Here is a 27,628-nt window from a genome sequence, read left to right on the forward strand (position 1 = left end):
TGACAGTAGGAAATAGGAGTGTTATCTGTGTAATGCTGATTGTATTATGGTAATTATGACTTGACTTTACTGCACAGACCAGCTCCTCTGGGTGAAGCATGGAAACACCAGAAATGCCCCTCCGTGTCTTCAATTAAAACATACAAAAGCAGATAACGGTAACAATTCACGTGTGTTTGCGACAAACTTATTGCTCATCCTGAATTAAAAGCTCCTGTGAATTAATCAATGAGGTGCTCAGTGATTCTGGGACTGAAAATCCAATCACTGACCCAGGCAGTGGAGGGAGGTGGAGCTGCTGTTTAAATCCTATTGCAGCCTTGAGTGGGTGCTGAGGCCGCGGCCTGTCCTTGGGCGAGCCCCTTGCTGGGTGACACACTCTTTGAAAACCCCAGCACTGACCCAGGGAAACTAAACCTTTTACGGCCATTCTGATTCACACACACACACTCTCTCTCTCTCTCACTCTCTCTCTCACACACCCACACACACACACACACACACGTTCCATAATCCTATTTGATGAGGCAATATCTTAATGATACCTGATGTGGCCCCTTCGGCCCCCCTCAAGGGAGGTCTGTCCTCAGTCATCATAATCAGCCGCACTGCTTCTTTTAGACGCAGACAATCTATATAAAGCTGAGGGTCTCGGTCTTAAAATGACCCTGCTTCTGCTGTCTTTGTGTGTCAGAGAAAGACATTCACAGATTCTTGGAAGTTTAACAAAGCTGTTGTTTCCTTGCAAATCAGGCAAAAGACTTGTCAGAGACTTGTGAGAGTCTGACTGGAGTGTAGCTGTTACCTTAGGGCCTCGGTCCCAGTCTAAGGCAAGCCTAATGTGTGAATCTGTATGTTGGTCAGTGGCTGTTGAATCCACAGACGGACTGGAGCGTGTGTTTGATGCGATGTATCGCCTAGTCTTTGGAGCCCATTAATTACAGAGGCTGTTTTTCCTGCTGAGTCTCACTAGGCCGTGACAGGGCCGGAGAGGGCTGCAACGGGGGAAACAAATAGCCCAACTCATCCTGGCCATAAAGAAGGTTGCACCACAACCCAATAAGGGTCTGACGCTGATGAATGTGACCAGGGACAGAAAGGCGACCCTGGCCAGTCTCCACCAGAAATGAAACCACAGGGATATAAAATAGGTTATTATCGTCACACAGTGACAGCCAGACGGACAGAAGGGCAGAGATGGATGGACAGACAAAGTGACTAAAAAGGAGGTTGAGTAGGGAGAGCAGCAAAGATTAAGGGACTGATTATGGCTGGAAAGCCCAAGGATAGATAACCTCAGAATCCCAAGTGAATCTGCACCAGAAGGATGTGAATTGCGCTTCTTGCCTGGTTGTGAGGTTTGATGTGCTCAAGTGCGTCAAGGCTTCAGAAACAAGATGCATATTCTAATAGCTCCACATAGACAGAAGAGCTGCCAGCCTCCATTCAAATACAGCCACTTGATAAAGATCAAGTGCTGACAGAAAATCAAGCGCTGTGTAAACTGCTTAAGCACAGCGCTTTCTCAAGGTTGACCTAAAATCACACCATCATCAATGACACCATTCAGATGCACACTTCAATTCTTTAAGTGGAGCATCATATTTTTAAATATGAATTATATTTCTAATATGTATTATTAGTTTAACATCAAGTAATGGTGTGGCTTTCTTATGTTTCTCATGATGTAGCTCATTCAGTGACCATGAAGATTTACATGAATAGACTAAAAGTAGCTGAATATTTCTGAGATCCTTACAAATGTGTACAACGGCAGACCATTAACAAGTCAATATGCAGAAAGTGATGCATCTGAAATTCTCTAGTGGACCATTATAAGTCCACTTTATAAGTCCATTTTTTATACTGTTTCTTAGTGTCCTGTTGTCCTAAAATTATTAGAAAATGTATAAAGTTGTTATAAAAAGAAAAAAAAAAGAAAGCGAAATAAGATTAACATTTGTACAAGCCTGAAAAAAAAGTCTTTGTATGAATGTCTGGAATTATGACAAAGATGTGATATGCAGTTGCTGTTTTGGAGTCTCATGTTGTCTTAAACAATGAACTCAAGTTCAAGTTCCCTACAGTGAGGTGAAAATTTAAAAAAAAGCTTGAGGTCAAGTAGGAATCAGAATCTGTATGAGAGAAGGAAATGGTATATATCTTAGTTTGTTGACTTACAGGCAAAGGCATGGGCGGGGTGACAGGAGAAGGAAGGCTGCGGGCCGGTGACTGGTTGGGTCGGTGCGGTGGAGACTGCTGTGGCTGTCCAGAGGTGGAGGAGCAGGCAGAGCCTGGAGATGGGACAGAGGTCTGCTGCTGGTTGGGTGGGGTCATGTGATGCTGGGTGGGCAGCTGGTTCTGGGTGTGGGAGTGGGTCTGTTGGTGATGGTGTTGCTGCTGTTGTTGTTGATGGTGCTGTTGCTGCTGGTGGTGCTGCTGCATCTGTTGGAGCTGCTGCAGGTGCTGGAGTTGGGAGTTGAGTGATGAGGTAGCTGTTGATGAAAGGACAACGAGTTGTTTGAGTTGTCTTTTTGCACGAGACCTGAACTCTCAGTATAGAGTGCAACACATACAAATGAGTTTGGACTGACAACATGACCACAAGTCTTTCAGCACATAAACAGGAAGCCCTCATTATCTGAAGAATATACTCTCACCTCAGGTAGACATGGAGGTGTGGGATGTATAGGGTGAACAGTGAGAGACACATGTAAATTGGGTGGAGCCACAACAAGGTCCCTCAGGGTTTTTAGCCTGCATGGTAGACTCAGTGAATTTAATTTTGCTAGTTCGAGTATAAAACTATAAAGCCTGACTGATATAATTGCTCTCTCTGGAGCCAGAAGTCTTCATTGTAACTTGGAGAATGTCACAATCTTTGGTTTAATGGCTGAAAATCTTAAAGAGACATCCATCTTCACTGCAAGAGTTCAGAAATAAACCCATTAACTAATTGGATCCAATAATGGCACGCCATTAGAACCTCATTTCTACATTTAAATGCTTATAAATTTTTATGCTGTTTAAAAAAAAAAAAAAAAAACTTTTAACACTCTGAGACAGAACAGCCTGCAGCCTGCATGTAAATCCTCCCATGGACCCACAGTATCTCTCTGAAATATGATAAGAAATAAACATAAAAACACTGTTCTCTGATCACTGCAGGTGCACCTCAACTTCACGGTAATTTTCTCTGGCAGTTCTTACACCAACATGTGAATACAGACTTTGGTGATATCTTCTATCGGTTCACACACACAAACACACAATGTGTTTGAATGTCATAAAAAAATCCATAACACAACACAGACAACAAATAATGTCTAAAAAGGGCATCAACCGTAATACTATATGTGGAGAATTGGACTAAAAACAACATCTAAGCTGACCTTCACAGCCTAAACAGAAGAAAGGGCAAACTGAGTTTCCATACAGATTTAATGGATAAAAAAAGTTTTTTTGTTTAACCAGTGCACACATCCAGAGAGCTCAGTCGGTCAAAAACTACAGAAAATAGAGAATACAGAGAATATTAGTAGTATTTTTTAATGTAAAATAAAGCCCAGTGTATACAATTATTCCTGGGTCATGCTAAATGCCATAGACTTGTATCATGGCTTCCATAGCCACAGACAGTCAGTCTGAGTCTGTGCTGCTGCCTTTGACTCTGTGATATTACACCTCTTTGAACAGAAAACAAAAGCACGAGTACAACAGATGACTATGACAGGATCCAACATAGTTTTCTGTGGATGAAAAGATAATATGGGCTGAGAGGGGACAAACCTGAACTGTGTGTTGATATTTGACTGTACCACGGAAAGAAATTTGTGTAATGGAATTTAACAAAATCAAGGATAGTTCCCAAAAATACTGATGAATAAAATAATACAAAACTATTTAAAAAAATATTATATTTCTTTAACAATGGTGATGAACTATATGGAGATGTGCAGAAACTAAATCAATAATCCTGCTCAGGAAATTTCACTTTGGACATTGTTATAACAAAAATTAGATAAAAATGTTAGCTGATTAAATGATACAGAGGAAATAAGTGATTTTTTTGATTTGTCACTGACGGAAATAAAAAGGAAAATGTCTCTTTTTGAATCTAAAATCCATCATAATAGTTTGGTTCATTTAAATGTACAAACTACACTACAGTGCAATATCACAACAGAGATCATGAATTTTTAAATTAATTGTTGTGTATATTATATATATAAAAATATATATATACAGCATTATTAGGCAGATTTCAAACTGTGTATCACATGGCTATTAAAATGACTTAAAACAGAAAGGACTGAATAATAAACATGGAGTGTTTGTGAATATCCATTGACAAAGCAACCAAGCAATTGTGAACACAGGCATAGACAAGCTTGTATATATACAGAATCAATGCACTTAAATAATTTAAGTATGGTTGTCTCATAAAATATGAATAAAACATCAGTGCAGACAAGTCTTTGATTAGTATGGTCACTACGACTCCAGGACAGGCACAGATGAACATTTGATGAAGATCAGATCATCGTCCTCTTTCCTCACTCTGCCGAAGCTGAGTAAAAGAAAGCCAGCGTCTCTTGGCCAGTAAACAGTACACTTTTACATTTCTTCTACCTCCTGACACATTGACACCTCTCTCACACCCCCACCATGAATTATATATCATCTGTGCAAACGGCGAGAGTCCAATTCTCTCTTGAAATGTTGGGGCAAGTTGTCTAGCAAGCGCTGAGCCCCTGACAGGACCAGGCTCTTTTCCTTTGCAACTTCACAACGACAAAATGTTGAGCCCTATTTAAAGATGGAATAAAAGGGAACAAAGACGAAGAAAACAAAAGGGGGGTAAAATGAGATTTCTGTCAAAAAATTATCGAAACCAGGCGAAGATCAAAGACGATTGGAGAATTTCCTCCAGCGCCAACCATTACGCTGAGGAACAAGAGGCACAACAAAAGAATATGAGGCAAAAGAAAACAAATACAGAGGGAATATGGAAGAAGCCCCATGTGGCCTTATTATAAGGGCTACACCGCAGGTAACTATATTCTTTAACAGCAGTGCTTTATAAATTCTGTCATCTTGTTAAGACTGTCAGGACCACTGACCCTCCCTTCCCCTCTAACTGGGCAACTGGCATTTTGAAGCTCATTCTTTTAACCACAGCTGTCTGATTGCTTTGGTTGAGCACATAATCCAAATGGCTTGTCTCAGCTAATTGTTTGTGCTCCTTCCTGCAGCAGACACAGGGCTGAGGATGAGAGCGGGAGCTTCACTTATGATGGAGAGAGGGCAAAAGGGTGCCGAGATCCTATAGTGCTCATTATATCTCCCACTGTCTCTTTGTTGTGCTTCATATTCACTAGTCCTCCGACTGCGATGCAAGCTGCGCTCCCACTTAGTCATCACGCCTGAGGGCTGTAAGAGCAAGGGTCCCACTTTCACTGTTGTCACAGCTCGCCTATGTTAATGTTAATAATGAGGAATGAGCCAGATCATAGCGAAAAGTCATGCAGCTAAATGATGAGATACAAGCTGAACTGTGGCATTTTGTGCTCCATCCAAACATTTAACAACAATCATTTGGGAGTATGAAACACCAGCACTGAGAAGTCTAAAGCCTCCAACCTCACCGCTTTGAGTAACTGTTTGCCATCTCTCTTTCAGAGCTTTTTTTTTTGCTCCAGTGCCACAGTAGAAATCAACTGTTATCTTTGACTGTCCCGGCCCCGGCTTCTGAAGTACTGGAGGACGAAGCGAGACTGATTGTCAGAGGTCGAAAGGCTAGGTCAAAGCTGGCTCATTCGTCAGACAAAATGCTATTTTTGTTTCCTGCTTGGTTGAGGAGAGAGAGAGAGAGAGAGAGGAAGGGGGTGGGAGGTGGGGGTGGGGTGGGGCAGCCTGCTCTCTCATTACCAGCGCTATCTCAGTAGTCCCTGCCAACCCCCTATTACAGCACTTTTCTCTCAGGGGCTGATTCGAGCTTGACTCCTTGTTTTCCTCTCAATGCACAACACCTCCGTTTACAACTGTTCCCTATGAGTTATCTTATACATCGTTTGTGTGTGTGCATGCTGTTTGTGTACAGGTGTAGTAAGTGCAGCTGTCCAACACTGATACTCAACCTAAAGGTCAATTTTGAGAAACATGCAGGACTCTGATGTTAAAAAAAACTGCCACAAATGCCCAGTATGAGAAATGCACATTTATAAAAATGAGTGCTTTGGCCATATTTTTGCACAAGTTGCAGATGTACTTAAGATACACACTACATCACTGTTTCATGTCATACTAATTGTTCAAAGAAAGAGTCCTTAGAAAGAGCCTGGCCAAGGCCAACATGAAGAGTGACTTCAGCTTGACACTAATCACATCTACACAAATGGACTTTATTTGACTCTGTAGAGTTTGCACTCTGTGTAGAACATAGTGTAAAGTATGGTCAGAAGAAGGAGGAGATGTTGAAGGGATTTAAGTTTCTTGGAGATCAAAAAGGAAAAATAGATCACAAATCTTGAAAAGACTGTTGAGTTCACAGGAATGAATAAAACCTACAGAACCCTGTGTCTATGTCTTTGTGTATTAGTGCACTGTTTGCTTTTCTTAAAGACATGGTTTTAACTTTTAAAGTACTTCTCATAGTTGGCAGTGATATACTGTATGTGCATCAGCTACATAATTAAACTGAGAACAGAAACATGCCTTCTACTAAAATCATCCCTAACTTGCACTGAATGTCTTTGGTTTAATTTAGGAGTGCTGTAAATTAAGCTAAACACAAACTGCACAGGAGCCTGTCAGGAGTTAATGAAATTGTCCAATGTGACCCACACTGTATTTTTAGGAACTGCTCTAGTCTAAACACAGCTGTCATTCTTTAACAAGAGAGGTGAGAGGGGACAAACAAGCTCCCCATTACTGCTCTGCCTCACGTTCCACTATGGGAGTCCATAAACCACTGTCTCAATTGCCTTTTCAGTGAGTCACACTGATAATTACTCCACTGGAGGTAGGGAGATTTAGACTCTATGAGATCTGGTAATTATGAAGCTGGTCAAAGGAAGGTCATTTTTACTCTGTGGATTAGATCGGAGCACGCACACACTGATGAAGTGGATAACATCACTGTTTCTGCACTGATTTCTTTAGCTCACTGTGAACTCTTATCGCCGCTGGTCTCTTTGTATCACACTGATAACACTCATCCATGTTTCAAAACGCTGATCATCTTCAATAATGATCAATAATGTTAATGATGTTTTGTGATTGATTCTGTGGTCTGGAAACCGTTACAAAATCTTTACAAGTTACCAGACTCAAAACTCGTTTCTTAAGACAGAAACGAAAAAAAGAAGAGTAGAAAGAAAACCAATGAGAATTTAAGGCACAAGTTTTGACTTTTGCTTCATTAATGACAAAAACAACAGATCAATAAGAAAAATTTCATAAGATGTCTTGTCAGTTAACTAGCTCATCACCCTGGTACTCAGCTCTTTAACTCAAGTAAGATATACTGTAAAAATACTCCATCACATGTATCAGTCCTGCATTAAAATGTCCCCTGTGAATACTGTAGTATTACTGTGTACATTACAGTATATAGTTGGATTATAATTTAGCATTTTATTGTAGTTGGTGGAGGTGGACCTACTGTTAGTTTATACAGTTTCATCTTTAACAGTGCATCATATTGTGTAGGCTCAGTAAATGTTTTGAGTGTAACGTCTTCACCTGTAAAGGAACAACACTTGTCAGTATAAGTATAAAGAAACATGACATGAGAATACTTGGACTTGCATAAACTAGAGTTAAACTTGAGCTATAATTATTTCATCAGTTGTTAATATTATTTTAAGAAGCTCTGAAGGAAAGTTCTGTGAAGTAAATTTCATCTGCTAAAGGTAAAGCAGAAAAACAAACAAGGTTGAACAAACCTTGAACACATATTTGTGTTCAAGGTTCCTTTTACCAGCAAGTTCATACAATTGGTAATCACATTATGGAATGGAGAATAGATTCCTACCTTTGCTATGGCTGGAATAAACAACATGGGGAAAATGAAACGTTAAAAAGGAACGAGTAAGCTGCTGAATAAAAACATAACTCTGAGCCACAGCAGCAATATCAGTTTGCAGCAGAAGGAACCCACCGACCACACAGATAAAAATACAGCATAAAAACAAAAAAATGTGTGTGTGTGTATGTATGTATATATGTATGTATATATATATATATATATATATGTGTGTGTGTATATATGCAGTTAAGATTTGAGCAGAGTCGCAGAGCCACAGGATTTTAGAGACTAAACTACATCACTCGCAGGGATCCAGAGATAATGCTTTCACTTTGTGTTGCAAGGCAATATCAAGCTGTGTTGTAGGAGCCTCAGTCTGAGGGAAGCATTTCAAAGAATCAAATCCTCTCCATGGAAATGTTACACATACAAGAAAATCCCTGTGTACTCGATAATGTTGCCCTTTTGGTGTTGCTTATGCTAGGTTATTGATTTCCAAAGTGTGGTCCAGGGACCTCCAAAGGCCCTTGAGAGAGTTCCAGGGGGTCCCAAGCAGAGTGAGATCTAGTTTACCTTCACTACATTTCATTCCTTTAAGAGAACGTGTCACAGTTATTGTTTTGATTCTCCCTTGTTCTTCCTTCTTTCTTTTTAACACTGATCTGTGGCAATAAACCATGTGCTTAATTTCATTAACTCTCTGCTTAATAGTTTGTACATCTGTGAAATGATCTGTATCTATATCATCAATATATGGCTATATTATTTCATACAACACCTCAAAACACTTTAAATCATTGAGAAATTTTCCACTGCTTTTAAACACAGTTTCATTCTTATTTCAAATGCTACACAGTATGTAATGCTGTGGTGCCCAGTAAGGGGTCCCTTGCTTTTGTCCTTGAGAGTCCAGAAGGTGTTGGACCCCCTCCTCTTCTTAAAAAAAAAAAAAGCGCCTGTCTGCTTGGCAGGACAGACTGGGTTATTACAGCGTGTTCATGGTCCCATCATGTGTCGTCAGACCAAAGCGGAGGCCGCGAGTAAAAGCCTCATGCAAAATTTATGTTCATGCGGCTGTTTCAGTGGGTGGAAAAATCAATATTGCGGGCCTGATGCACGGAGATGACTGAGTGCTCTCTGACTGACAGTAAAAGCTGAGAGAGATTGAGGGGCTACATTTACTGCTCTACAAATGGAGTGGAGTGGAGTTGCCCTAATAGTCTAGTTCACCTTAAATTTGAATTTCATTGTGGATTATTTTGGTAACAACTTGGATATTGAGGGCTTGAAGAAATTATGCCATTAGAGAAAAAGAGAACAAATGACGAATAAGCAAGCTTGTTTTCAAACCATCTAAAACATGTCTCGGATTGTGGTTTCTGAGCAGCTACAGTATTGTGTATTATGAGGTTATTAAGCCTTCCCTTCCTTTCCAACTTACACAGATATAAAATGATTGTAGAATAATCAAAAGCCAATGTGGGTATGAGGAGGACATCATAGGGCTTTTGTTCTATGCTGCTTCGCTTACATATGCTTTTGATAGTGTGCCACATACCCACAGTGCATTTGGGGAGGATTGTGAGAAGAGAGCGAAAGAAAGTGAGAAAAAGAAATTCAGTGGGATGAAATAACCCCAAACAATGGGATTTGCTTTCCATTCTTCTGCCTCCATCTTCTGTCTTTAATTATTCCCTTTGGTTGTCTGAGGGAGCGTGTAAGCACTTTCACACAGCACAACATGCCCAGCAGCACAACACTGTCTGCCTTAGTGATGTGGAGACTTCTGAGTGACACTGAGCCTCTTGTGATTATTAATGCTGTTTAATACAACACAGAGCAGCCACTATGATTGAGGGAAAAAACAGATTTCAAAATACATGCATTCACAATGCAATGTGAATGGAATTATGTACTACATGAGCGCTGCACTTGAGATATGCCCCCCCCACCCCCAACATAAACATTGTGTACACCATGAAATGAAGGCTAATGTTTTGTAGATGCAACACTGAAAATGTGTATTTGATAACAAGTACCAAGTGCGCTCTATTTTGTACACAGCGTTTAATGGAACCTCAGCTGATCCTGGTGGGATCCTTTGTGCCGGTTTAGTAGTTTCTTCCTGAATCGCATATGAGATATTTGAGAGCCCAGAACGATGTATGATGAATGAAGTAGCATGCTACTTATACGCTTATCGTGCTCACTGACTAGCAACAGGTTCAGCAAAGGGCAGCGGCAGTAAATGAAATTCCGCACCGGGACAATATATCATCAAAAGAAATGTATGCACCCGAAACTTACAAGCCTTCTTCAGATGCGGACAAGGTGCCTGACGGGGCTGGGGGAGGGGTTGAGGATGGGATACTGGAGAAAAAAAAAGGGGGTGGTGGGGGAGAATAGTGGGGGAGGGTTTTTTTGCTGGATGGGTGAGGAGCAAGCAAGGGGAAGCAGCAGATTTTGTTGAATCAGTTCTATTTTCATACTGGCTGATCTGTGTCTTTTAACCATTTCACTGCAGCTGGAAAATGAAAGTACCAGGGCTAATTTCACAGTGAGAGCTCACTGAACAAAACCCCCCACGGTCTGTGGAAAAAGGTGCTAAGTCTACTTTGTCATTGTGAATTACGGCAGTGTAATGCAGGAAACGGGCTTGTGTGTACGCTAGAGAAAAGGAAAATATGCGCAAACAGAAGAGAAGCCCTTTTTTCCTCCTCTCCAGCCTGAGATACTTTGTGAGGTTTTCTTATGATCTGTGAGGATCAGATAGCTCTCTCCAAACATGTCATCCTGTACTGATGCCACAGGATCCATCTATGATGTGTCTGCATTTAGTCCAGAAATAACACCCATGGGACGTACACACTCCGCAGACCTCCTGCGGGACCTTTTAAGCTGCACTGATACTGATAAAAGCCCCCACAAATCTGGCCCCCAGATACCTCGGCCATTAATTAAGGTAATTAGGCCCTGGTCAGCAATTAGTAACCACAGATAGCTTTTAGCAGCGGCTAAGACGTCCCCGCTGGTGAAGGGTTTGGTTCCATACCATCTGCTGACAAATGTCACCATGGACTCTTTGGTTTCACACAGAGGGAACCGGAGAACTGTGTTTAAAAATGACCTCTGTGTGATCCAGGCTGACTCCCAGACTCCCACAGCCTCTCGCTTCTGCTGCTGCTGCTGCACGATCACTTTGTTTGTTCTTCTCACTTCTTTGGTTCTTTTCTCTTTTAACATGGAAGAGGTGGCTCTATGAAAATCCATACATGTTGTACACCACCAGAGAGGGAATAGGAAACATTCACTGCACAGGGTATTGATCAAAATTAGAACGTCTGTGCTGAGTGTAAGTAGTATTGATTAGAGTGTAATGCTAAATTGATTTGCTTGTATTATTAAGTCCATGATAGATCTATAGTGATAATGTGTTAGTTTACATTGCGATCTTACATAAGTTCTATTGAAATTGAGGCTACAAATCAAAATAATGCTGCATTTACAGTTGGTTTAAGCATGTTTTCACAGACATAATATATGAACTGTACTTGAAGTCAATTATTTATATCAGGGTGCTCCTCTAGACATAAAATTCCCCATGTTTTTGTCACAAACATCCAATTAAATATACGATATGTGAATTTGCAGGAAAACATGAACAAAAGAAAAGACACATTTACAAACAAATCTGGCATTTTTCACTAATATCAAAATACAGCAGTCTGTGTATTTCATCCTGTGGTAAAGGTGTGAGGTAGAAGGTGCTCTGACTTAAACACACTGATTAAAATAGGCTGAATACACACATTCAACCTTAGAGGACAGATCATGCAATAACTCACATAACCTGGGAATAGGAAATAAAGGATGCAGCTGTGCTACTTTACACAATTCCACATTTGAAGCAATTGGTGATAACACCATTTTCATTCCAGTTCAGTCCCATAAAATTACCATTAACATTACAACTCATGCAGAACACAGATAAATGTAAAATGTCACCCAGTCCTGCCAGGCGGGAATTCCAGTTCCACAAGATTACCATCTCTGTCTGCTCTCTCCCACTGCACCTTGTCTAATATTTCATTTACAACATTTCATAAGTTCATTTTCCCCTCACTGACCATGTAAATCACAAATCAATTTTCATTTAAAATGCTTGACTACAGATTGTTGCTGAAAGCTTCTGAATTGCACCTCAGCAATATGGCAGACCTTTAGCAAATCTTTCGGAAACGGTCTGGCTGGAAAAGGGAGGAAAAAAGTGAGATGTAATTTCTACAAAACAACTCCGGGGCCAAGTGGTCAAGGCATTTACTGCTAGCAGTTTACAAGTGTTGAAATATCATGAAAACAATACACTATTATGCATTGTAATTTATATCACACTCAATACTAATACTCATTTACTGAAACCTCAGACTTGTGATCGACTGGTCTGTTTACAAGGAACAATAGGCTGACTCTGATGATGAAAAGATGAACTCTATTGAATGTACATCATTTATGGGGGATACTTAATCAATATATGCAGCAATCTTAAATACTGATTAAGGATATCAGTGTGCAGGAGATTTTAGAAAAGGTTCAGATATTTGAGGTTTAATTAAAAAACACAATATTGTAGTGTTTTTCAATGATAAACTGTTAATTTGGTTGAATGGACACAATAATATGCATGTCTCACATTTAAAAACTTAATTACACCAGACAATCTGCTGTAGCTCAGAAGGTAAGGGAATCAAAAACAGCTGGATTAAAATGGAATAATTTAGCATATTTCTAATTATTAAGCTAATTTTATAAACCGTCATATTGGAATTCAAACTCCTAATTTAGAAAACTATGCTCTCCTAATACACTTCTACGACAAAACCCATTTAAATAAATGCATGACACTCTCTGCATACACAGTGCAGACAGACACAGTGTGTAATGTGGATGGACTGTCTTGTAGACTGTGTGTTTATGGCAGGAGGTTTGCAAAAAGCCTCCCTCAGTGTTTACCACTGAGGGCAGATGTCAGGGTTTGCTGTGGAGGAGCAGACACAGCCACATCTGATTAACAATATTATTGTCCTCCTCCACACCGCCATAAAGACTCATCCTCCCCCCACTTTTCCTTTCTTTCTTTCTATTTCAGGCTCTGGCAGCGTGCTGTCCTGTGGCATGGCTGAGCCAGAGTGACACTGCCACCATCCACAGAAACAAAGCATGAGTCAAGAGCCAGCAGGTTAAGACAAACAGCACTACTGTTTCTTACCAGGCAGAAAGCATAAAAATATCTCGGGATACATATATTAAAAAAAAATACATACTTTATATTCAGATACACTGTGGATCATTTGTACTGTTATTTTTGTTCAATTATGAAATGCATGTAACTTGAATTCAGAACAAATCATTAACATGTCTGCAACAAGTGAAACACCAGGGGGTAAAATTTACTCATACCTCAGCTTCAAAAAAAGACATCAGAGTATAAATCATGAGTCTCATGGGAGTGTGTCTGTGTGTTCATATGTGCATGTACAGAAAACCTGCGCATCAGCCTGACTGTAAATTTGTGTGTTTGATTCTAAGCCTCTCATCGCTCCTGTGTACATTTTGATTGGTGATTTTTTCTTCTTTCCGTCGCCAAACTGTCACAAAGGCAGTAACCCCACACGTTTCCAAGCTGCTTATTGAAGACAAACAATAAACTACTGGCAGATATCAATGGCAGAGATGAGAACCCGGGTGCCATATCTGCTGGGACTGCCTGGTGAACCTGCCTCTGCCTGCGCTTCATCTCCAGCAGCACCTCTCACTCTCAATTATTTGGCTGCTGTCACAACAAATCAATCAAATTACCGCTCCAGGACTGTGTGCAGCTGCTCCTATTGCACCGCTAGTTGCATTAGCTTTGAAATGTATGAGGTCTACATTTTATCACTGTTATTTATTTAATGCAGCTCTCTCCCCTGCGAGTCATCTTACAACCACAGCAAAGTTAAATCATTAAAGGACGACGTGGAATACATACTGCTTGAGAACACTTCAAATTAAACAGCGATAAGGGAGAAAGGATGGGGTTGGCCTCTATTGTGTTAAGATGGCAGATGTTGATGTGAGGAAATACGGACTTCTTGCACTGGGTCCTATTAATGCGCTCTTCTACTGGCTGAATGTGCAAACAAACAATAGCTTATCTCTTTCCTTACCCCGAAATGATTCAACAAATATACACATGAGGGAAAGAATCCCACAATGAGCAACTAGTGTGGCTATAACAAGCCCAAAAAGGATGTTTGAAGTTCTCCAGCTCCGATAATGTAACGGGTAAAGGGACACAGAGGCATTCCCACAGCAGACAGAGGTTAAGTCAGTGGCCCGGCCCGGTGAGCTAACCTCTTAAAGGAGCAGCAGTCAGCTGAGGCAGAAGAGATGCAGTCTGACATGTCTAACTAGTGTGGAAACATTTGGCTCTTCCCCCAGGAGCCCACCCTTTGGTGGTGTAATGAGCAGAGTGATTTCCCTAATTTGTATCATGCCAACACCCACAACCTGCGAACGACACTGCTGAGCATTTTCATCAAAACGGCAGACATGCCTTTGATTGGCACTGACACGGGGTCTCATTACTGCAGGTGAGTGGGATGCCGACCTTTATCAGGAAGCCTGAGTGCTGTTTTGTGTTTCTTGCGGACGAGTACAGAGGAACAATGCTCTCACCTCACCATTAGAACTCAGCTCTCTGATGTGATGCTGCTGCCTGGTTTTCTGCTGAGAGCAAATAAGATGGGATATGCTTATTAATATGAAAGAGCTCCAGTAAACTAGCTTCTTGCATTATCTTTGAGTGAGTCGTGGAGAAGAGGAGTAGACAGATGAGACTTTGTTCTGCTTCCTCCCATTGAGCATTACATGTACAGTGCTTTGATACAACTACTTTTACAAGTATGGTAATAATGCTTTGCTTGTGATACAATCGTGTGAAATGAAAACCTAAATGCAGCTGCAAGTTGGCGCAACAAAAATCTGTAGATGTTTTGTCTGCATCAGTCGCGCATACTCGTGTTAAAAAATGTGAAAATCATATATGATTTTTTTATTCATATGAGCTGTCATATTCACAGACCTCTAGCATGACCCAACCTAGTTTTTGCCTCTGTGAAGTCAGCTAGAATTGTGTGCACTCTGTCACAAAAGATAACTTTCTCCCTTCTTTAGTTTCATTGGGAATTTGTTTTTACTGCATGTTTGCAGGCATAAATCATTCTGACAAATAACCAGTTACACTGGTGCCTGTGTTTACTGAGTCTGCCACAAGATGCTGCTCAGTTTTATTTAAGCAACCGCTCCAACTTTATAGCACAACCCCATTACAGTGATAGTTATTCATCACAGTCTGAGAGAGCTGCCCTCCTAAAGCTCACAGCGGTCCAGCCAGTTCCCTTCTGTCAACATTCATTCTTACAGAGCCAGCTTTGATTAGTACGATCAAAACCATCAAAATGTCGTCGTCACTGCTTGTTCTTATTTTGTCTTCTCATTTAATTTCCCCCTTTAAGGCTGAATGTAAAGATGTAACTATATGCAACAACAACATGGACTAAAATACCTAAATCTGACTTATCAACATTGTATTCATGCAAAAAGTAAAAGTCTGCAGACTGTGAAACTACCAGCACGCAACACTCTCATGTTAAGTACACAATTCCTCCACCCACAACCACCCATTCCCCAAGACAAACAGCCTTATTAGTTGGTCATTAGCCGCCTCATTACATTTAAATACAGCCATTGGCTGGGCTCCTCCTGGAGTCTCATTACTGTGCCTCACAGTTGTCTTGTGTCTGATCTGACGCTAATTAGCTAGCAGCGTGAGTGCTGTAAAGCACACTTGCTCCTGAGGTCGTGAAATGAGCTGACTGCTCCCCGGCGACAGCGTGGCGCTGTATTATATGTGTGATTAATCAGGCCTGGAGACCCAGAGGGGCAGGGAGGGGAAGCGACAGGGAAGCGGGGGCAGAGGCCAGAGTTGCAGTTGTCTGACAGAGGTGCTGTGCCAGCAGGCCTCATTCAGAGGAGCTGTGATGAACTCAGACAGGGGAGAGTGGAGGAGCGCCGCGTGGCCAGAGGGGCCCGGACACAGTCAAGACATTTAGCTTCACTCGTGACTTGTGTCACTTTCTCTCCATGGAGGTCCCTTCAATGCATCCCCTTCAGATAAGAGGACGTGCGAACAGGCAGTCTGTCAGTCCACACGCTTAAAAAAAGATCTGCCACAGAGGCATTTCTCCGCAACAGTTTTTTTTCCACTATCTCTCGTGGATGGGGAGGTTTATCAGGACCTTGGATTCCAGGCTGTCTGTTGGTTTGTTTGGCAGTGGACAATAAGGATGACTGAGAGGTGTTTGTTTTGGCATTCTGACACCCTGACAATGTGTTTGTCGATCAGTTCATCAGATCACTGAAGCCTCTGGGTTGTCCCTCATGCACTAGGAGGAAGATCTGTTGAAGTGTGAGTCAGACAGGCCTGCTGGGCCCATTATCGTCCACTACTGACGGATACATTGAAGGGCTTGCTGGATAGATGCGGGTTTATTAAAAGCTCTGCCCACAGCGATGGCTGCTGTTATTTATGCATGTTTGTGTCCATTAGGCTTCTACCTCCACATTTCCTCACTCAGGGCATCTGTCCATCCATTTCCCCACATGAAGGGAGCCTTCCCTGCACTTTGTGCTGCACTGGCATTATTGTAATCTCCATCCTAAAAACACACTGCTTTACATGTGGCCTGGCATCTTTTTACATTAGTGCGGCTCTCTCATCCAAGATTTATGACTGACTGTTTCCCCATCCATCCCTCAATCTAATGGTATAAAAGAGACAATGTTTTAAACATTAAAATGAAAACCATTTACAACTATGATCAAAAGAGAACACTTGGGCATTAAAGTTTAAAAGGCAAGGATAAGTACAGCCATGTGGATGGACAGATGAGGTGGAAAAGAGATAAGAAAGTGAAGTACAGTGCACTCTTATGCACAGAAAAGAGGCATAAAGTGCTTTTGCGCTACACTGCAAAACATTGACCTGTAATTAATATGGTTGTTCCTCTGGGCAAGTTGAGGATGGCAGCTTTTTGGGATACAAACCCCTGAAGGATTCTTACCTGCTCAAAAGCTTTGTAAAGCATTTTTATTACAGAGAAAACAAAAAACTGTTCCATGTCATACACTGGAAGTATAACACACTCTCATTGGGAGCAATATTTGTTGTATTTATTTCTAATAGTTCCTGGTAAACATGTCATCTCATGTTCTATGAATCATCATGTAATACAGAATAATACAGAACTGACCATGCAACAATGGATTCATATATCAGTTTCCTTGAGAAGTTGAATTATTTTCTATTTTCTTCCTGGGTTGACCTTGTTTTGTTGCACTAACAAGTTTTTTTCTGTGGCCACGTGTCTGTTTGGCACTTTTTCTTACCTTGCAGGTTCTGGAGGGGGAGTGTCATGATGCCCCCTGCAGCAGCAGCAGCCACCAAGCTCTGGATGTTGGCCGTGGGCAGGGAGAGGACCAGGCCCTGCTGCCCGCCCAGGTGCCCGCCTGCGTTGAAAGGGATGAGGATGGGCTGGTTCATGCCTGGCGCCGTCCCAGACATCACGCCACCTACTGCATTGGCCAGCTGCTGCGCCACCAGGAGAGACTATAGGACACACACAAAACACACATACACAGACACATGATACCACTGGAGATAGTTTTTCATGTCTTAAAAAAATATCATCATTTATGTTACATGTAAAACAAAGTCTTTGTTAAACGTTGTCTTTATTGGATTGCTTATTTTGGAATAAAACTGACAACATTGACATACTTTAAGAAAAAACATTGAATCTGTACTATCGATAATCCAAATACATTATTACTTTATGTAATGAAACAAAAGTAACATCATTTTCTGTTTGGCAAACACAACACCATTAATGCTAGATATCCCATTACTATGCAACCCAAATTTACTGTATATGTAGAATTGCGCGATGTGGCTAAAATCCATTTTACAATATTGATAAGGTTATATTCCAATAGTGGCTTTGAATTGACACTGAAATTGAATAAAAGAACCTAAATGATTAACTCTATTCCAATATTAAGGGTTACACGACACCAACTCTTTATTTGTGCAAACGAACAACTTCAATAACTATTTTTTTTTTGTTTTAAATTACAGATTGCTCACAATCACTGACCAAAACACCAGAATTTTTCAAGACGGTAACATGATAAGATTACACACACTTTTATTATATCCTGGGATGTTAAATCGAGACAGCTAAAACAGTAAAGGAGATGTCATCAACTTGACTGTATGACCAATCAGTGGGTTTTGATGAAGGCAGTTGTTTTGCAGCTGAATTATGTGCTGTAACTGTGTCACAGACTGACAGTCAAAACATACTGCCGTTGGTACTGACAGAGATCAAATCCAATTTTTCTCAAAGAGCAGAGAACTTTTCTTTCACAGAGATGCAGAGTGATTTATGTTTCATCCCATTGAACAAATCCCTGGTACCACAGAAATGTGCCTGAAATGCACAGTACTATTCATAAAAAAGTGGCAGTGCTTTACTCTTTTGATGAGGGATATAACACATCACTCTCATCTCTTCATGTATCCATTCATTCATATTAGTTAAAGTGGAATCGGTGCAGTCATACCCATAGAGGAAAAGATATGTTATCAGAAGTATCGCTCTGAGATATTTTGCACAGCAGAAGATCTCTTCAAATGCATTTTCCGAGGAAGTGGGTTTGGAAATACACCAGCACATTTTTCATCGAGAGCTTTGAGCCAGAGGTGGGAAGGTTTGTACCGTGGCTGAAATCTCCATGAATGCACTGGGAACAACATGTTAAATTTCATTTATTCTCATAAAACCTTTTTCAAATTATGTCAGCACTGGAGCATGTCAGACTGAATTTGCACAGGAGGTACGAGACGGGAGATGCTGAAGATGCTGCAAAATCCAACGGAATTACTCTTTAAACATTGAATTGAATTGTTTGGGATAAAAACTAATAAAACGACGTTGTCAGCTTGTGTTGTGTCCACAGTAAAGCAGCGTTTAGATGTTGCTAGGTAAGCCTGGCTGCACTGTGTTGACTCCTCCACAAGTTCACAAGGCTTTAACTCCAATTGTCAGCTATCTGCTTCTGTTTTGCATGGTGTGTCTGCAGCTTGCACAGGATGCAGAGGGGGCTGACTGGTGCGAAGAGCCCACCATACACCCAAGCCCGGTGCTCCTAGGTGACAGGCGTGTCACTGTGATAACCCTGCATGGTGCAGAACGCCTGCACCCGCTCCGACACACATGCGATCACAGTTTAAGAGGTACGAGGTCACGTGAGTTTAAAGCCACAAAACATGGAGAGATTTCAGGGTGAAATATCTGCACTGAAAGACAAACAAATACCAGTTTGTTTTTTCTAAGATATTAAAGGAATAAAAAAAAAAAAAAAAGCACAGAGAGGTGATTGTTGCTGGCAGGAGTAACTACACACACTGTATAGGATTCCTCCTTCTCAACATTTGCTTTGATACACAACAACAGTGCATAACCAATGACAATATCTGACGCTTCTGAGAGCATTCAAAATGACATTTGCCATTAACTTTAAAAAATGAATTAATAATTCGGGAGCTGAAAGAATCCTCAAAGGACAATAACAAAGGCGACACGTTTGTTAGCTGCAAGTGACATATGTTTAATCTCGTGTTTTAAACTAAATTTAATCTTGAATCGAAGCAGCATATAATCAAAGACACTCTTTGAACATTTCATCTCTGAGCCAAACAAAATGAGATTGCCAAGCTTGACAGCAAAGGCAGCCTCACATAGAAGGGAATAACATTAAAAGACAATTCTACAATTATCAGATGTAGCCCTGATTTATTTATCATTACAGGCAGCTTTGGAGAAGGAGGCAGCTGTTAGGCACATAGGCTGCTGCCGAGAGAAAGCACTTTGGAATTTTTTTTTATAACATGCAAGAGTTCTTGGTCTTTAGGCTGTTTGTTGTGCCAGTTTGATTTTAATCTCCATCTGAGGTGAGAACACTGTACACGCACATATCAAAATCAGAGATAAGGATAAATTTAGTGTGAACATAATTAGCTCAACTCTGCAGCCACACAACAAGCTTTCACTACAAGAATCCCCCAGCATCACTCATCTAGATTTACAAGCAGTTCCCCTTCTGCCTTTTTGCCAGAGACTCTCACTCCTCCTCTCCATAGGTGCTGCTGGAAAGCTGCTGTACAGTGCTTGGCAGGCCTGACAGCTGAGTGTTGAGAAGTGGTCTCCTAGGGGCCACATAGACGCACAGAACTGGGTGTGTGTTGGGCTCTGGATGTGGAAGCAGCCCCACTCAGGACTGGATGTGGAACCCAGCCTCTCTGCCCATCAGGGGAGAATAGGCCCTTCTATCTGCTTGGCAGCTCTGGCACTGAGAAATTGCCCATAATCACCCAGATAGCAGACTTTTGTCATCCTAACTGCGAGTGGGAAACAGAAGGAAGGTGGATTCATGTTGGGTAAACTACCATCGGATAATGGTTGTTCGAACAATATCCGGCTCTGGAGCGAGAATCTATCAAAACATATTGATCCTGGAACAAGAGAATTGGGTATGGCATGCGGAGCGCCTTTGTTTCTGAAAAGTGTTAGCTTCACAGAGACTGTACTGACAGCATTAATATATTAGATGGTGACTGTTGAGAGCCGCCTGCTGAGGCTCAGACTCTAACTGTTGCCTGCTCGAGATGCTTTCCCTTTTGTGTTTATTTCTTATCTATTACCAAAGCAGTGGCGTTTACCAGCGAGGGTATGTGTAATCAGAAAAGTGCTTTTAATTAAGCTCATTCTTTATCTCCACTTGCAGCGGATTGACTTTCTCGCTGGGGATTTCTCACCCTGCAAACCTACCCAACAAAGCTGAACGGCTTTTCTCCTCTCATGTTTCCTCTTTTGTTTATCCTGATGAGGATTGACTGTCATTGAGTAACACTGTGAGCAGGGAGAATGGCCTTATTATGGCGGAAACCTGACACTGTGTGTGTGTGTGTGTGTGTGTGTGTGCTGAGCGGTGACATTGAGCAACACTAATGAGATAGATGTTCATTAAACACCGGCAAGCCACCAGGCCAATAAATCCAATCAGATAGGACAATGCCTGATTGAGCTATTAACGGAGCTGCAGGCTCGGCCTCTCTGCTCCCCTGCTTGTTTTGACAAGGCCTGTATTGTCAGCTCATTAGAGCCACAATTCACTTGCATCTGAAGATGATGTGTGATGACAAATAACATTACAATTTCACATTTTAGCTGAAGAAGTGTAGAAGTGAGTGAAGGTGTTTAATGTTATGTTTCACTCAGCGTGTTTAAATGCACTGAGGTAACACTGTAAGCTGATTACTGAAGCTGTCATGCCAACACCTTAATCTTTCTCATTACAGCTTTGATCAAAGCAAACATAACACGATTAACAGGGCCGACTTAGTTGTCAATCTTTTGCAGTGCTCCCAGTGTACATAACTTAGTTTGGCTATTTTTGAGTATTTTATTCTACACACGTGCAATGATCATCAAGAGAAAAAAGCCCAGTGTGGCGATCGACGGCAGAAAAATAAACATTTTCAGAGGTCTGCTTGGGTGGGTGGGTGGGGGGCACAGGGGGCTGTTGGAATAGTTCAAGCTGAGGGCAGGCGATCTGATGATTTTATATCGTGATCAATCTTGAAGACGTGGCACATGACCTGCCTTTCAAGCCAGTCGTAACATTTTACCATTGTACTAATTGTTTTTTTTTGCAGTTATATTTTGTCTATTTTTGTCTTTATTCTGATAGGAACAGTGAGAGAGAGAGATGGGAAAGTTAGGGAAGATAGAGAGGGGATGAGATGCAGCAAAGCGCCTGAGTCGGACACGAACCCAGGCCGCTGTGGTAAAGACTGAGCCTAATGTGCTCTACCAAGTGAGCCACCAGGGCGGCACCCATTGTACTCAGTCTACATTAATAACGTAGATCCATGTCACCTCCACAAATGGACACAACGATTGCCTAGTGTGACTGTTCTGATTGGCCAAATTATATCTGGTGTCTCATCCATGAGTTACATATTTGGAAAACAATTCAATGTGAGCTAGAAGTGCGGCAGATGAGGAACTGGTGCCAAAAAAAAGGAGTCAACATCAGTAGAGTGGCAGTGGTTCGGCTATGCACAGTCAGTATTTCTCAAAGCAAAGTTATCTTTCATTATCTAGTTATCTATCATTGTTGGGCAACAGTCGGCGCTTTCAGAGGTAATATGACAAATTTATTCAACCACCTTAAAAGGAAGCATCTGAAGGAACATGCAGATTGTGCTTCACTCAAGTACAACCCCACTCATCTCTGTATCACAAGATCCTGGAACATATACAGGTGGTGACTGACACATTAGAGCAGTCACAGGTGACTGAGATAGTCACATTCTATGTAGCTATGGGATTTAAGACACTGACATATACTATTATACAATATTGTGTTTTAAATTATACACATAGATAATTCAATAGAATGGTTCAAGTGTGGATATTCTCAACAGCACATTTCAAAACTGCTGAAAAAAATTTCACAGTTCAGATTGTGAATCGTGAATTTGTGTTAAAAAGATCCTGATTCGTTTATTGGGAAGATCACCTGCCCTTAGTTTACACCAACTAATAGGTAGAACTTAACCAATGAAAACCTAACAAAACATCATGTTTCCAGAACCATCTGTTTTTTTTAATAATACCCCTTGATAGGAAAAAGAGAGGATCTTCAAATCCAAAAAGATGTTTGTCATCTTAATTTGTCTTTTAATTTAATTTTCTCTATACATCTGTGAGCTTGAAGAGAAGGAGGTCAACTCAACTTTTACACTTGAGTAAAAGTATCGAAACTCATGCAAATTTTGATTATTGGAGTCTAAAAACAATAAACCATGTAAATGTCTTAATCAAACTACTAGTTTTAGCAGCGTTCACATTATGACTCATTAAACATGCTTGGATTCAGTTTATCGCAGATTCTCACCTGTGGACCCATTGGGTATCCTGGGTGAGACTGGCCCAGTTGACTCTGCTCTGAGGGACTGCTGCTGGTGTCAGACTGGACCGAACCGTCACGAGCTCCTGAGAGAGCAACAGGGATTCAGACAGAAAGACGAGGAGAAAACAAAGATTCCATCTTAGATCAACACAGTAAATATAAGTTGATAAACACACAACACAGACCACGCTGTGATATTACACTACACAGCGTCGTATGCAACTGAGGAGGGCAGTTGGGAAAGGAGGGGAATTTGTATTTAAGCGTTTTATCAATAACTGCTGAAGAACTGTATAAATTACCAACCAGTGGAGAGGCTCATTGATGGGAGATGATGCATACTGGCGGATCCCCGATGGCCTAGATTACTGCTGAGGGATAGAGCTCCAGCACAAACGCTGGGGCCATATTATTCAGCCATTTACATCACTGAGTATCACTCATCTAAACCCACCCTCGCTCCCCCCCTCCGTTCTGAGCCTGCAGCTACGAGACACAATTAGACCTGTTTGCTATGAGGGCAGAGTGGAGCAGAGCAGACAGGGACATGATAATAAGCTTGCTGATGGCTGCAGGGAAAATAAAGGACACCAACGATTGGACATCATAGCAGTCCCTATCTCACAGGATCTCTCAGCAGCGTACCAAGTGTGGACTGCTCTAAAAGGTCCGAGAGGCTGCTGTGACCCTCACCCTTTGACCCCGATGATATCGAGAGCGCATGATGCCTCACTGGTGACACAAAGGCCTGTGGAGTGCAAAGACGAGTAAATCTTGCAGAAAGAAGTGTCAGAAAAACTAAATCACTCTTGAATGTCTTTCACCAAAATGATCGCCCAGAAGAAAGACGCCACCTGACCAAAAATGACTTCATCAATTATCTGAGACTGCCTGAAAGAATTTAATGGGAGAACAAGAACATCTTACTGAAGCAAGAATGTGTGAAAACTTTAACCTAAGAAATTGTCTTATGAACATGGACAAATATGTGACACAGGTGAAAAAAAAAGACACTTTAGCAACATTCAGGTTGATTTTCTAGCAATAATAGCAGATTTTGTGATTAAATAATTCTTTACACTCTAAAAAAACAAAACAAAACCAAACTGACAAACACAAGGTACAAAGCATGACGCGACCTTGCATTGATTTTCATGACTTCAAGTAGGAGAGTAGAAAAGATATTGTCATGGTTGCATGGTTCAGAGGATGAATGTCTTTTGAATAAGTTGGTGAAGATGTAGTGCTGCAGAAACCAAATCTCACAAAACTATGTGCTATTATAAACAAAGACCCCTGTTCTCTTAAAGACAGGCAGTCAATACAGTGAACATCTACTGCTCATCTCGCTCAGGTGTGCCAATGAAAAGGTCTTTTATTGGCCCGTTTCATAGCAAGCCTTAACCTGGGTAAACAGTTGTCTTTGATCGACCTTCAAGCAGTAATCCAAGGCATTTAAACTTTTTATTTGGAGGCATCTTTAATAAGTGATTGTATTTCCCATTGTAGCTACTTTGTAGCATGGATGGCTCAATTGGAGGTGGGTGGGTTGTTTGCTTGTGTTGCAAGGCCATTGTCAGTAAAATCCAAACAAACCACAAACACAAAGTCCTGTTGAAGTGTTGAGTTATCTTAGTTTTTTAGTGGGAAAATAAAAAAATAAAAAAATTCAAGACTGTTTCTTTTGAACTTTTGATTGTCCATTATTTAATCACAAATACTTCATACCAAAGATTTCAAACCAAATTTTCAGGGCCTTTATCAGTCCAATTATATATTATTTGCACATTTGCATTGTTCTTGCTATGCAACAGTAGTATACAACAAGGACTGAGATAGTTTCTTAATTACTGATTATTATTGTACAAATGTGTTGTACAGTAATTGAGGAACTGCACAAATTGTGGTGAGTTAGGGCTGTCATGATATCACATTTTCCCTACACAATTATCCTGATAAGATTTCACGATAACAATATTATCACGATATGTAATTCGAAAAAGAAGAAAAAAAAAATGCTATCAGCTAAATTAAACTTCAACTTTGTTTATTGTATGTTTTGTCTTTTCTTTGGAAAATGAATTAGACTCAGATATGAGTGTAGGGAGGTGAAGAGTGAGTCTGTAACCACAAAAAAAGAACAATTATACTTAATGGACAGTGAAAAGGCAACCAGATGATCTGATAAACAAAAGATCCACAAGGCCTAACATCTGCCATCTAAATTTGTCATTTTGGATTGAAACTAGGGATTTAAAAGTTTGGTTCAAGTAGAGATGAGCCCCTGACAATCCTTTTATTCATAGTTCTTGAGATCAATTTGCAGCCACAATACTGTAAAATTTACTAATTTATCTTAAAAACATGAATACAATCATTTTACAAAAAGGTAAGCATGAGTCTGTTTTGAAGGTATTATACAAACCTCTGACAAAAACTTAAATGTACTGTTGTCTTCTTAAAACTGCTTTTACCTTGAATAAAGTGGACGTTGCAGATGAAGTCAAGCCATCCATGTGGAAACACATTTGAAGGCTACACAACCTTGGTAACTACACAACACTGGCAATGAATTAAAAAAATGTAATCACATTTCCACTATAATATTGATTTTCTTAAATGGAATATCGCAGCTTTTAAATAAAAGAATAAAGCCCTGGTGTATTGTGTCTTTTTATCCATGGATGAATAGGCTTTTTTGTTAAACATACAGAGCATGCAGTGGTTTTTTACTCCTTTCATAAAAGCTTCATACAAAACGCACTATTGAATAGCCTCGCCAGGAAGATCTCATTGCCTGTCAAGTATATTTATGCATTACATTTTAAACTCCTCTCCGCCAACTAAAATCATTTCATCTTTACATAAAATCCAAATAATTGGTGAATGGCATGACCTAACAAATGAACCTCAAGCATTTGATGGTTGATGTGAAAGCCCAAGGGGAAGCCTGCTTTTCTAGCTGGTTTCTACCTCTGACTGGCTGGCCCTGCTTCTCGATGAAGGTCCACATCCTCTCGCTTATCAGCCACGCAACGCAGCAGATATTTTGACAAGCCAGTCTCTTTTCACCAATTATTTCACCCATTATGGATCACGTTGTGCACAGCCCCACCCTGTGCACTCAGTTTCTGGAATTAAGATCAATGTGAATGTACAGGAAAGACTTTGTGACTGTATCAGAGTCAATATAAAAAGTACAATATCATCATAATCTGCTGTATAATTTCACATTTATTTGGAAAACTGGAGAGTGCATATTATGAGACCACAAATTCTTTTAGTGGATTTCATTATTATTGTATTATCCCTAAGCGTTTAATTCTCACTTTGGATTTTATCACATTAAAGTAATTTCTTTCCTCCAGACTTGAAACAGTCTGATTTTCATTTACAGCAACTCAAACTTTCCAACCATCTCAAAGGCAATTCCCTGAATGCAGCTGCCACATTGTGATAACAATAACAAACCGAGTAGTGCTACTGAGCAACCTCTATGCCAGTGAATTATCCAGTTATCATCATAACAAAGGCAATTAGCTAAATTAAGATTCTCAGCTACAATAACATCACTGATAAACCCCACACAATATGGCTCATGGCTGTAGTTAAGATATTGGTCGTGAATAATGTATTCTATCTGACAAACAGTGTTGGAGACTTACTGAATAACGATTCCTTGATGCCTTTCATTGCAGCATTTCACAATAACTTAGAAAGCTTCATCTCCCTGCAAATATCTGTAACGTTAACACGTTTATCGCAGAGGAAAAAATCAATAATAAATAAATACACATGCACATCTTCCCCCAAAGGATTTGTGTAATTTCTTTAACTAAATTAAATAGCTGACAGGAGAAATACCAAGGGAGTCGATCTTCAATTCTTTTTTATTACTGGAATCTTTATACATGTTTTGCTTTTCTTTTCTTAAAAAAAATCTACTTATCCAGTGTGAATGATTCTTAAATGGATTTCCAGATGGAGATTAGTACTGTACACAGGAAAAAAAAAGAGAATATCTCGATCAAACCTTTACTAAAAAGAAAACTCCTTTGATGCCGTGATAATACGCAGGTCACACGATGGATAAAATGGAATGAATGGATGTATTGATGTGAGGAGAGATGAAAGCAGAGGCCAAATGGATGAAAGAACAGGCGACGCACATTCAACATTACTTTACATTTATCTAGGACATTCAGGCTTCACCTCTTTTTTTGAATTTCCTGAGCAATTTAATTGCTGTTGTAACAGCACTAGTGTCCTTAAATCACATCTTCACTATGAAAGACAAAAACACTCTTTAGCCCTTAAATGGACATACATATAATAAGTTTTTCCTGGCCTTAAAGCAAGAGGATGAATTTAATTACATAAATCAATTCTTAATTAAGTCTAAACTAATACTGACAGCGACATGATTAGTGACAGTAAAATTTTTTTATAGTGTCA

The 27,628-nt window shown here is 40.5% G+C and overlaps 1 protein-coding gene across 2 annotated transcripts in view; it reads right to left on the reverse strand.

Moving 5' to 3' along the window:
• pou6f2 (POU class 6 homeobox 2) overlaps positions 1-27,628 on the reverse strand; it is a 71,999-nt gene that overhangs the window by 26,964 nt on the left and 17,407 nt on the right. For both annotated transcript variants that reach the window (XM_071484903.1, XM_071484904.1), the window contains exons 4-6: positions 23,159-23,256; positions 17,522-17,741; positions 2,182-2,495 (exon numbers count right to left, since the gene is read on the reverse strand). In XM_071484903.1, coding sequence (XP_071341004.1) covers positions 2,182-2,495; positions 17,522-17,741; positions 23,159-23,256 — 632 coding nt within the window. The remainder of the gene's footprint in view (positions 1-2,181; positions 2,496-17,521; positions 17,742-23,158; positions 23,257-27,628) is intronic.

Source organism: Trachinotus anak, unplaced genomic scaffold (genome assembly GCF_046630095.1).
Source record: "Trachinotus anak isolate AG129_WGS33_773 ecotype Australia unplaced genomic scaffold, CSIRO_AGI_Tana_v1 ptg000009l, whole genome shotgun sequence".
Lineage (NCBI taxonomy): Eukaryota > Metazoa > Chordata > Actinopteri > Carangiformes > Carangidae > Trachinotus > Trachinotus anak.